This window comes from Sorex fumeus, unplaced genomic scaffold, assembly GCF_029834395.1.
Source record: "Sorex fumeus unplaced genomic scaffold, SorFum_2.1 ptg000028l, whole genome shotgun sequence".
NCBI lineage: Eukaryota > Metazoa > Chordata > Mammalia > Eulipotyphla > Soricidae > Sorex > Sorex fumeus.
Window position 1 is genome coordinate 3,841,739 of NW_026606085.1, and position 13,111 is coordinate 3,854,849.

Here is a 13,111-nt window from a genome sequence, read left to right on the forward strand (position 1 = left end):
TAATATAAGAGTAATTTTTTAAAGCATGTTGTAACGAGCAATAAAAACTAAACAGTTTTGTGCCTGTCTAGGAGGCGGGCTTGGAGCTAGATGGGAAACTGGGGACAATGGTGGAAAGAAGGTCACACTGATGGTGGAATTGGTGTTGGAACAATGAATGCCTTAAACAGATATATTATGAACAACTTTGTAAATCAGGATGTTTAAATAAAAAAATTTAAAAAAAATAAAAGGATGCCAGGTACTGTCTGTGGTTCCTGAGGAATAGCTAGGAGGAGGAAGCAGACTCTCTGTGGCTCCTGAGGAATAGCTAGAAGGAGGAAGCAGGATTAAATGTTCAAGGAAATGCTGACTAAACCAAGCTTCAGAACAAGTCAATCCAAGCAGTTTAGAGATGCCAATCTCGTGGGAAGGTGGTCAAGGTGAGCCCTATTGATACCATGATTGTTCAGAATGCATGATAACACCTAAAAATGGGGCCCTAGTGTCCATACCTGCTCCACCACTGATAAGAGATAAGATAAGAGCAGGGGAGGAGTTCAAGTCAGCCTCTGCCAGACAGGGTCTCAGGATCTCAAGTCTACCGCTTCCTGTTCTGGATGAATCCAGTGTTTTCTTTGGGGTGTAAATAATGAAATAGCAAGCATGGTAGAGAAATCACACCATGAACCATGTTTCTCTACTTTTTTTTCCCCTCATTACTTCCCCCTTACAAAACTTAAGGTTTTTTTCCCTAATTGCTTTCTGTCCCCACAACTGTAAAATTTTTGATGTTTTGGGGCCACACTGGGCCATGCTTAGAGCTTACTCCTGGCGAACTACAAAAACTATATGGGGGTACCAGAGATTGAACCCAGTTGAGCTGTGTGCAAAGTAAGTGCCCTTACACAGTATTATAGCACTATAGTTTGATAGCATAGTACTACAGCACTGGCCCTGCAACGATATAATTTTAATGTCTAATATTACCTGTTTATGTGCATTGCTCTTTGGACTGGGCTGGAGCGATAGCACAGCGGTAGGGCATTTGCCTTGCATGCAGCCAACATGGCCGACCCGAGTTCGATTCCTCCGCCCCTCTCGAAGAGCCTGGCAAGCTACCGAGAGTATCTCACCAGCACGGCAGAGCCTGGCAAGCTCTTCATGACGTAGTCGATATGCCAGACACAGTAACAACAAAGTCTCCAATGGAGACGTTACTGGGCCCGCTCGAGCAAAATATCCCATAAATGAGTACAGTCATTCTATGTCTGTCCCTCTCCTTCTGACTCATTTCACTCAGTATGAAACTCCCTATGTTTATACATTTATAAGCAACTTTCATTACTTCATTTTTCCTAGTGGCTGTGTAGTATTTCACTGTGTACATATACCAAAGTTTCTTCATCCAGTCATTTGTTCTCAGGCATTCTGGTTGTTCCATGGATAATGTGCATAGTCCTACAATAAACAGAAATGCAGAAGGCTTTTCTGCACTGTATTTTTGGATCCCTAGGGTATATTTCCAGGAGTGGTATTGCTGGGCCATGTGAAAGCTCAATTTCTAGTTTTTTTTGTGAGGAATGTCCATATTGTTTTGACTCTGGAGAAATTTAAGAAAAATGGAAGTTGCTAGATTAGATCTAGTCAAATTAGATTAAACTTTTTACTTTGTCCAGATCATATACTGAAATTATTTCCAATAAATTTGTAGATAAGACTGAAAAGCAAATTGGAGTTGATACTAGAGTAGATTGGTGGGAGCAAGCAGAGAAGCTCTGTCCCTGGGTCTGCCAAGCCTGGAGCCCAAGGTCTCAGAAGGTTCCGCTTATCTTGTTCTGTGGGTCTTCAGTCGTGCGTGAGTCTCGGCTGGAGCTGCCACGCGGGTCCGGAAAGCGTCCTGAAGTGTGGTGACGGCTGTGGTTGGTGGGAGCAAGCAGAGAAGCTCTGTCCCTGGGTCTGCCGAGCCTGGTCTGGAGTCCAAGTTCTCCAGGCTTCTCTGCTTGCTCCCACCAACCACAGGTGACAAAGGGATTCTAATCAGGAGCCCCACCCTACCCTGCCCTGTCTGCTTCCATCAACCACCCAGGGATCGAATTGCGCACAGGAGACCCACCCTACCCAGATAAATACCCCACTGGCAGACTTCCACTATTGACACTACTTCCACTACCCAGCCGTCGCCACACTTCAGGACGCTTTCTGGACCCGCGCAGTCACTTTGTGGCCGCGCAACACATCATAAGACACTAAATACCCATCTTCCAGAATTGTCGTACCGTATTTGATAGGGTTCAAATATGGTAACACCTACAAGGGTGATTAGAGGTCGCCCCAAAAGCCTCTATCCCTCTCGGAAAGACTGGCAAGCTACCGAGAGTATTCCGCCCGCACGGAAGAACCTGGAAAGCTATCCGTTGTGTATTCGATATGCCAAAACCAGTAACTACAACTGGTCTCATTCACCTGACCCTGAAGGCTTCACCGACATGGCAGCACTGAGAAGGATGAGAAAGGAGAGGCCGACAAAATCTCAAGGCCGACCTAGGCTGCCACAACGAAGGAAGACAAAAATGATCGTCTGTACTTTCAATGCACGTACGCTAGCATCAGATGCATCCATCGAGGACCTGATGGTACAAGCGCGAATGATCAAGTATGACATCATTGGTCTGACCGAGACAAGAAGGCACCAATCTCACCATGCCGTTTTCGACACTGGAGAAGAATTGTTCCTCGGAACATGCGATAAAAGAGGTGTGGAGGCGTCGGTGTCCTTGTCAACACAAACTTGGCCAAGAGCACTGATTCATTCGAATGCCTAACAACCTGAATCGGACGTTTACATTTGAATAGATGTGGCTCACTGCCTGCAGTTTCTATCTTCGTTGTCTACGCACCAACATCTCATTATGATGAAAGAGAAATCGAGAAGTTCTACATGGAGCTAGAGAAGTTCTATAAAGAATTCCGGAACCTTCTACAAGATCATTGTGGTTGATTTTAATGCCAAGATAGGACCGAGAAGATCAGCTGAAGAACTTCACATCGGGACCCATGGCCTAGAATGGAACGAACAGGGTGAGAGACTCTGAGTTCATCATGTCAACCAAGACCATTCATGGTAACTCACAGTTCCAGAAGGCAGAATCTAAACGATGGACATGGGAGTCTCCCGGTGGACGATTCCACAACGAAATAGACCACATCATATTCAATCCGACGGTTTTGCCTGACTGATGTCGCTGTTGTTCCAAAATTTCGAATGGGATCGGACCACCATCTCCTTCGTGCAAAATTCTACTTCACAGAGTGGGAAGAAAGGGCTGCAAAGTTCAAAAAGAGAACTCCCAGAATGACCACCAACTGGGAACTCTTTGGTACTACTGCGGCAACATGGGAAGATGTCATTGTTGACAACATTGACGAGGAATACGATCGACTGGTTCAGTACCTCCATGAATGTGCGAGGAACGCCAAGAGAGAGATAGCCACAAAAAGTCGCCTATCTTCGAAAACTCTTGAGCTAATTCGCCAGCGTGGTTTGGCGCATGCCTCAGGCAACCGCAAGCTAACGTCCGAGCTTGCAAAGCAGTGCAGAGATGCGATCAAGGAAGACCTCAAAGAGAGAAGAGCAGAAGTACTGGTAGATGCGGCAGAAGCCGGGAAAAGTATTCGTAACGCCCGCCTGTCCTTCGCCAACTACAAGAACAAGATGACTGCCCTCCGACGTCCTGATGGATCCATCACATCCTCCAGAACGGCAATGGAGAAGATTATCCATGACTTCTGGAGCGATAGCACAGCGGGTAGGGCGTTCGCCTTACAAGTGGCCAACATGGCCGACCCGAGTTCGATTCCTCCGCCCCTCTCGGAGAGCCCGGCAAGCTACCGAGAGTATTCGATATGCCAGACACAGTAACAACAAAGTCTCCAATGGAGACGTTACTGGGCCCGCTCGAGCAAATCGACGATCAACGGGAGGGCCTTTACCTTTTTTACCTTTATTCATGACTTCTACTCAAATCTCTTCGACAGCCATGTCAACTTGCCGACATACCAAATTCCACAGGATGGATATGTCGTTCCCAACGTTCTCCCTTCCGAAATCCGACACGCCATTTCGTCGGTAAAGAAACAAACAGCACCCTGCCCAGACAAGGTCAGACCTGAACACCTGAAAAACCTGCCGTCAGTACTCATCAATACACTGGCTCGGCTCTTCACTCGCTACCTGTCTGAATGCAAGGTTCCATCCCAATGGAAAACCAGCAGGACCATACTACTCTTCAAGAAGAGAGACATCCATGACATTGGCAACTATCGCCCGATCTGCCTATTGTCTGTCATCTACAAGTTGTTCACTCGAGTCATACTAAATAGGATTGGCAGAACACTAGATGAAGGACAACCATGCGAGCAAACAGGGTTCCGCAAAGGATTCAGCACCATCGACCATATCCACACGATAACCAAGCTCATTGAGGTTTCTCGGGAGTTCAAGATGCCGCTCTGTTTAACGTTCATTGATTTAAAGAAGGCCTTTGATTCTGTTGAGACGGAAGCGGTCATTGAAGCCCTAGCCAATCAGGGCATTCAAGCCCAATACATCAGGATCCTCCGTGAGCTGTATTACGGATTCACTACCAGGATCTCACCATTCTACAAAGAAGTGATCGTTGATGTCAAGAGAGGGGTGCGGCAGGGTGATACCATTTCACCGAAACTCTTCAGTGCCACCCTCGAGAACATCATGCGATGACTAGAATGGGAAGGAATGGGAGTGAAGATAGATGGTCGGCAACTACACCACCTCCGCTTTGCTGATGACATTGTTTTAATAACACCAAGCAGCACAAATGCTGGCCGACTTTGACCGTGAGTGTGGAAAGGTAGGACTACAGCTGAATCTTACGAAGACAATGTTTATGAGAAACAGCCTCGTTCCTGACGCCCCATTCGCTCTCAATGGAACGACCATCTCCGAATGCAACAGCTATGTGTACCTAGGTCGAGAGGTCAACATGACAAATGACCTGGCACCCGAGCTGCGCAGGAGGAAGAGAGCGGCTTGGAACGCCTTCAAGAACGTCGAAGAAATAGCTAAGAGGACGAAGAATCTCCGGCTCCGGGCACATCTCTTTGATTCCACTGTTCTTCCTGCATTAACATATGCCTCAGAGACCTGGGCCCTATGCAAACAGGATGAGAACGCTATTCAGGTCTCTCAAAGAAGAATAGAAAGAGCTATGCTTGGAATATCACGTTTTACTCAAATGAGAGAAAGAATCCGGAGTTCTGACATCCGTCGACGATCAAGGATCAGGGACGCTGTCTCATTTGCCAAGGTGTCGAAAATCAGATGGGCTGGTCACGTAATGAGATTTAAAGACGACCGCTGGACTAGAGCTTTTACTGACTGGATTCCACGGGATGTCAAAAGACCGCGTGGCCGCCCACCTACCACATGGTCAGACTTCTTCGTCAAGATCATGAACGATTGGTTTGAGGCCCTTCATGTTCCCTGAGCGAACAGATGCCATTGGGCTACACTAGCACGTGACAGGGACAAATGGAGCCGTTACTGGCGCCCGCTCGAGCAAATCGACGACTAACGGGAAGTTAAGTGATTAAGTGACTAGAGTAGATAAAAGACAACATCTATATTTTTGGCAAGTGAAAGCAGATGGACAAATGTTAATTAACATAGCATACTGGAGAAAATTAAAAGCCAGGTGCTTGCAGGGCATGAGTGGACCAATAAGCACAGATCCTGAGACATGGAGACAATTATTCCTGAAGGAAAGGATGCAGATAAGACTGAATATAATAGAAAAAAATAGTTCCTGAGATACAGTACAGTGGAGTGGGTAGGGCACTTGCCTTGACAACATGGGTTCAATGTGTGGTATCCCATATGATCCCCCAAGCATTCCAAGAATGATTCCTGAGTGCAGAGCTAAGACTAAACCCTGAGAACTGCCAGGTGTGGTCCAAAAAATAAATAAATAGAAAATTTTTTAATTTGGTGGGGGTGCTAAAAAAGCATGTTCTCCATTGAGCTGTTTCCCTAAATCTCTATGCAAAGCAAAACCCCCATATTCTCAAGAATTCCACTCAGGCAAGCAATTCTCCCTCCTCCCCAGCACAGAATTAAGTTTTGCTCTAAAGTTTTAGGACATGGGTTCTGGACTTGGGATAAAAGTGATTGTCTCCTAACAAAAGGGAATGCCCTGCCACAGAGGCAGGGTGGGATTGGGGGTGGTAGGGATACCGGGATCCATGGTGGTGGGAAATGGGCACTGGTGGAGGGATGGGTAGTTGATCATTGTACTGGTGGAGGGATGGGTAGTTGATCATTGTATAATTGAAACCCAAGCACAAAAATTTGTAAGTCTACAACTGTACCTCATGGTGTCTCACTAATAAAAATTCGGTCATGGTCACGGTCCTCCCGTTGTTCATCGATTTGCTCGAGCAGGCCCAGTAACGTCTCCATTGGAGACTTTGTTGTTACTGTGTCTGGCATATCGAATACGTCACGGGGAGCTTGCCAGGCTCTGCCGTGCGGGCAAGATACTCTCGGTAGCTTGCCGGGCTCTCCGAGAGGGGCGGAGGAATTGAACGCGGGTCGGCCATGTTGGCTGCGAGCAAGGCAGACGCCTTACCGCTATGCTATCGCTCCAGCCCTAATAAAAATAAAAACTAATAAAAAATTTTTTTAATAAAAGTGACTGTCTCTTACTAAAATCAGAAAACCTAAGTGAAAATCAACATATGGAATAGTGAATTCCTAGTCCTCTTCCTCCAAATGCTGCCGAGAATGCTGATGATCAGGCTTATATACTTCAATAGGACAATGGAATGTTGGTGACTGAAAATCCCTATAGGAAACAAAGTATCCCTATAGTGAAACAAAATCTTTCTAATAAGAAAGATAGGAAAAATACTGATACTGTAAAGAGAGAGAATAAGAAGGAAAGTGTCTTCCATAGAGGCAGGGGGTGGGGTGGGGTGGGGGTGGCGGGAGGGATACTAGGGACATTAGTGGTGGAAAATGTACACAGACACGGGTGGAGGGATGGGTGTTCGATTATTTTATGACTGAAACTCAATTATGAAAGCTTTGCAACTGTATCTCACGGTGATTCAATTAAAAAAAAAAGGAAAAGAAAAATACTGATACTAAGTAACCCATGCCAAATTTGAAAAGCACTACAAAATGGGAACACTCAAGTTCTTTTGTTTTGTTTTCTTTTGTTTTTGCTTTCTGGGTCACACCTGGCGATGCACAGGGGTTACTCCTGGCTCTGCACTCAGGAGTTACTCCTGGCGGTGCTCAGGGAACTATATGGGATGCTGGGAATTGAACCCGGGTTGGCTGCGTGCAAGGCAAACGCCCTACCCACTGTGCTATCTCTCCAGCCCCGGAACACTCAGTTTTTAGTTCTTCACTCTTAATATGAAGATCATCAGGCCGGAGCGACAGTACAGCGGTTAGGGCGTTTGCCTTGCATGCGGCCAACCCAGGTTCGATTCCCAGCATCCCATATGGTCCCCCAAGCACCGTGAGGAGTAATTCCTGAGTGCAAAGCCAGAATTAACCCCTGAGTATCGCTAGGTGTGACCCAAAAAGAGAAAAAAAAAAAGATAGTCGAGAGTCACCATTTAAAAAAGAGAAAGAGAATTGAGAAAATAGAACCAGTATATCACTAGGAGATTTCTGTAAAAATTAAATTAGTTTTCAGAAACATTAGAGAAACTTTAGTATCCTTGAAACAAGATTAAAGTTATTTTTTTCTTTATGGGATGCTGGGGGTTGTTTTTGTTGTTGTTTTTTCTTGGTTTTTTTTTTAAGTGATAGAAATGAAAGCTAATTTAATGAAAAGAAGAACTTGGAATGAGGTCATTAAATATAATGAAGTACATCTTAAATATAAATACTACGTATTAAGTGCATAGTTATTCTACCCAAAATTCTGTTCTCAGAGAAAAAAGAGAGAATTACAAAAAAGATGCTTCAGATAATCAGGTCCATTTTTAAAATGATGCCCGCTGGGGAAACTCCTTTAATAACTCTTTTTATCACAGATTTCTGTTGGTCCCTTTGCTGGTAATTCATTTATAGCTGCACCCTTATAATCCCCTTTGCCTTTGTCATTGATTTGTGGTATTGCTTTCCGAGTCCATATCCAACTAATCACAGGGGACACCAGAGGGTAGATGTATGGCTCCAGGAACTTTTTGTAGACCCAGAGCAGCACTGGAATGACGATACAGGAAATGCACACCATTTTGTCATGCACATTCACTGCCATGACCACCGAGCAGAAACGGCGTACTTCCAGGATGCTGGGGATTGAAACCGGGTTGGGCACGTGCAAGGCAAATGGCACTACCCACTGTACTATTGCTCCAGCCCTAAGACTAAAGTATTTTCTAAAAGTGACAATGAATAAGACAGAGAAGATTCAATACTAGAAAGTGCTTTAACTCTTTTGCAGACCACAACACTCAAAAGGAGAGAGAGAACACAAGGGATTGCCTGCCACAGAGGCAGGGTGAGATGGGAGGGATGGGGGTGGGAGGGATATTATCCATGGTGGTGGAAAATGGGCACTGGTAGAGGGATGGGCATTTGATCATTTTATAATCGAAACCCAAGCACAAAAAAATTGTAAATCTACAACTGTACCTCATGGTGTTTCACTAAAAATTAAAAAAAAATTAAAAAATAAAGAAAGTGCTTTAATTCCTTAAAGTGCTTTAAAACTTTTAAATTAAAGTTCTTTAGTTACAATAAGGATTCGAAGCAAACAAAATTTCAAGAAAATAGTAAAAAATTAAGAGCTGGAAATTATAAGAGAAAGTATTGGAACTATTAAGTCAGGTGATATAGTCACAGTATCTGGGAGTTTCTGAGCTATGAAACTTAAGACTATTTGATCACAATCACGATAATCCTGTTGTTTGTCGATTGCCTCGAGCAGGCACCAGTAATGTCTCCTTCACCCTAGCCCTGAGATTTTAAAAAGTGCCATATTCAAGGCTCTTTCAGGGTTAGGAGAATGAGATCCATCATTGTTACTGGTATTTGGCATATTGGGTACACCACAGGGAGCTTGCCAGACTCTGCTGTGTGGGCAGGTTACATTCAGTAGTCTGTCAGGTTGTCCAAAGTAAGAATGAGATAATAAGCTTCGGGAGCTGGGTTTTATAGTTTCTGGATCTTGTTTCTGGGTCTTGGCTGTTGATGAGATTACATGGTGCATGGGGGAGGGGGGGCAGTTAGTGGGTGTGACCCCTGCCTACTGGAAGATGGAGGATCTGGGTGGAGGATGCTCAGTCCCGATCTGAGCAGGCTTGGAGATCTCAGCCCTGGAACCCGCATGCCTTTGTTCCTCTGCCAGTACCTTCATGCATGTGGAGAGTGGTCTCAGCATGGTTCTGGTTGGTTCTGGAGATCTTCAGCTGCTGGGGCTCTGCCGGGGCTCTGCTTTGGGCAGGGAGGGAAACTCAACCCGCCCCCCTCCAAGACTATATGAATAGAACGGTCACGGTCCGGTCCTCCCGTTGTTCATCAATTTGCTCGAGCGGGCCCAGTAACGTCTCCATCATGAGACTTGTTGTTACTGTGTTTGGCATATCAAATACGTCATGGGTAGCTTGCCAGGCTCTGCCGTGCAGGCGAAATACTCTCGGTAGCTTGCCAGGCTCTCCAAGAGGGGCGGAGGATTCAAACTCGGGTCGGCCATGTTGGCCACTTGTAAGGTAAACGCCCTACCACTGTGCTATCGCTCCAGTTCCATGGCTGGAGTGATAGCACAGCGGGTAGGGCATTTGCCTTACACGCGGCCAACCTGGGTTCAATTCCCAGCATCCCATATGGTCCCCTGGGCACCACCAGGAGTGATGCCTGAGTGCACGATCCAGGAGTAACCCCTGTGCATCACCGGGTGTGACCAAAAAAGCAAAAATGAATAGAACAAAAAGTTAAAAACAGTTGGCAAGATTAAAAAAACTATCTAGAAATGGATAAGAGAGTGTAAAATGTAGGGCACTTTCTTTGCAAATGGCTGACCAGAATTTGATACCCAGAACTTTATATAGTTCCGAGTGCACAGCCAAGAGTGAACCTTAAGCGAAGAGTCAGGCATAAGCCTTAAACAAGAACTGGTGTGGCCCCAAAACAAAATCCTTTTCGGAACCCGGATTGCTCACATGGCTGTCCTTTGTCTAATGTTCTGCCTATTCTATTCAGGATGACTCGCGTGAACAACTTGTAGATGATGGACAACAAGTGATAGTGTCGATGTCATGGATGTCTCCCTTCTTGTACAAAAGAATGGTCCTTCTGGTTTTCCACTGGGATGGAACTTGCATTCAGACAGGTAGCATGTGAAGAGCCAAGCCAGTGTATTGACAAGTATTGGCAGCAGATTCTTTAGGTGTTCAGGTCTGATCTTGTCTGGACCAGGTGCTGTACACTTCTTTACCATGAAATGGCGTGTCGATTTCAGAAGGGAGAATGTTGGGAACAACATATCCATCCTGTGGAATTTGGTATGTGGGCAGGTGGACGTGACTATCAAAGACAGCTGAGTAGAAGTCATGGATAATCTTCTCCATTGCCCTTTTGGAAGATGTGATAGATCCATCAGGATGTCGGAGGGCAGTCATCTTGGTCTTGTAGTTGGCGAAGGACAGGCGGGCGTTACGAATACTTTTCCCGGCTTCTGCCGCATCTACCAGCACTTCTGCTCTTCTTTGAGGAATTCCTTTATCACTTCTCTGCACAGCTTTGTGAGCTCGGATGTTAGCTTGTGGTTGCCTGAGGCTCGTGCCAAACCATGTTGATGAATGAGCTCTAGAGTTACTGAAAACAGGAATCCGTTAGTGACTTTCCCACTTTTGGCATTCCTCTCACAGTCACTGAGGTGCTGAACCAGTCGATTGTATTCCTCATCGATGTTGTCAATGACGCCATCTTCCCGTTTGGAATTTTGGGACAACAGTGACGTCAGTCAGGCAAAACCATCGATTAAATATGATGTGGTCAATTTCATTATGGAACTGTCCACCGGGAGACTCCCCTGTCCAATGTTTAGATTCAGCCTTCTGTAACTGTGAGTTACCATGGATGGTCTTGGTCTACATGATGAACTCAGACAGTCTCTCACCTTGTTTGTTCCATTCTAGGCCATTGGTCCCAATGTGGAGTTCTTCAGGCGACCTTCTCAGTCCCATCTTGGCATTAAAATCACTGACAATGATCTTGTAGAAGGTGTGGTCTTATTTATAGAACTTCTCCAGCTCCATGTAGAACTTCTCAATTTCTCCTTCATCATAATTGGATGTTGGTGCATAGACGACGAAGATGATGAAACTGCTGGCGATGAGCCACATTAGTCAAGCATAATCGTCCGTACGGGGTTGTAAGACACTAGAATGAATCAATGCTCGTGGTAAAGTTCGTGTTGACAAGGACACCGATGCTTCTACTGTCACATGTTCCGAGGAACACTTCTTTTCCAGTGTTGAAAATGGCATGATGTGATCAATGCCTTCTCATCTCAGTCAGACCAATGATGTAGTACTTGATCTTCGCGTTACACTATCAGGTTCTCGATGGATGCTTCTAATGTCAGCATATGTGCATTGACAGTACAGTCGGTCAGTTTAGTCCTTCGTTTGGCCGCCTACTTCAGCTCTGAGATTTTACCAGCCTCTCCTTGCTCATCCTTCCTAAAGCTGCCCATTGGGGGCTCTTTCACAGTTAGGGGAATGAGGCCCATTGTAATGTAGAATTACAAGGTAAATATAAGCATAAAGAGAAAGATAAATAGAATTTGGTTTGTTACAGGGTTTTGGGCAGAGATTCCAGGAGTCAAATATCTGTGTCCCTGTGTACTCTCATAGACTCCACATCACTTGTCCTTAAACTTGGGTTTCTCTATGGTGGAGTTAAATGCCAAGGTACCATGTCTAGTCCCCGCACCAGGCTGTCTTCACCAGGGCAACTGGGAGGGGGGCAGGTAAGTTTCCTTCCCCACCCCAACAGAGCCCCAGCAGCCGAAAACCTCCAGAACCCAAACACCACCATGCTCATGGCCACTCTCCACAGGCTCTGATGAGCCTCAACCATGAGCAAATCTGCAGAAAAACCCAGGTATGCGGGACCCCTGGCCGAAATCTCCAAGCTCACTGGGAGCAGGAATGGATCGTCTCCCCCCCTTCATTTCCCAAGTTCACCAGTAGCTTGGCAGTCACACCCACACACGTCCCTTGGTGCCATATAATCTCATCAACGGCCATGATTCAGAGACTCTGAAATAAAGCTCACAGAAGAGAGCAACATAGGTCTCACCCATGAGTGAATCTGATGCATAATCATATTCTAAATTTTAGAATTCCTGGATTTCTCATACTCTACACCATTGATGTACCAAGAGTAGCACACAACATGTGACTGGGTTTAACAAACATGTTAGTAATCTCTTATACAAAGGCTTGATGGCTCCAGGATGAAACAGAACAATCTTCACATACTTTTCTCTAAGGAAATTTTGCTGGACCATTTTTAGCAGATTATTCATAACAAGCAATTCAAAATTAATTGTTTTGCTTCTGCTCCAGGGGGAATGATTTGGGACTTGGGATGGAAACTTCAAAATATGGTGGTTGGAAAGGTGCAGTGGTGGTGAGATTGGTGTCTGAATATTAAATATAATGAATTATTGTGAACAACTTTATAAAAACAATAAAGTTTTTTGAAAAGTCAAGGTACCTTGGACATGGCCCTGTAGTTCAGTTTTGAAAAGAGGCCAGTACTGGAAGGTATGGTGCCGCCCAGCAGGTCAACCTGTACCCGTGGGCAAGTGCATTGGCAGCCAGATGGAGCCTTCAGGCTTCGTGATACTCCGAACTTGCCACTGTGCCTCTGGCCAGACCCCAACAACTTGACACCAAGTTTCCTGAGAAATTAAATGGCAAAAAGTTAGGTATTTGTGAGTCACACCCAAAGCCCACCTCAGGGTCAGCTCTATAAGCTCAATAAACTATTTAACATCTGCCTAAGGGGTAGGCTGGGATAGTGGTGGGAAGATTCAAAGTAATGGCGGTGGGAAGGTAC

The 13,111-nt window shown here is 45.4% G+C and overlaps 1 protein-coding gene across 1 annotated transcript; it reads right to left on the bottom strand.

Moving 5' to 3' along the window:
- Positions 1-7,838: 7,838 nt before the first annotated feature.
- LOC130024414 (UPF0729 protein C18orf32 homolog) lies at positions 7,839-8,302 on the bottom strand. The gene has a single exon (XM_056115149.1). The coding sequence runs from the start codon at positions 8,295-8,297 to the stop codon at positions 8,049-8,051; it is 249 nt and encodes an 82-aa protein (XP_055971124.1). The 5' UTR covers positions 8,298-8,302; the 3' UTR covers positions 7,839-8,048.
- Between the last annotated feature and the right edge of the window lie 4,809 nt (positions 8,303-13,111).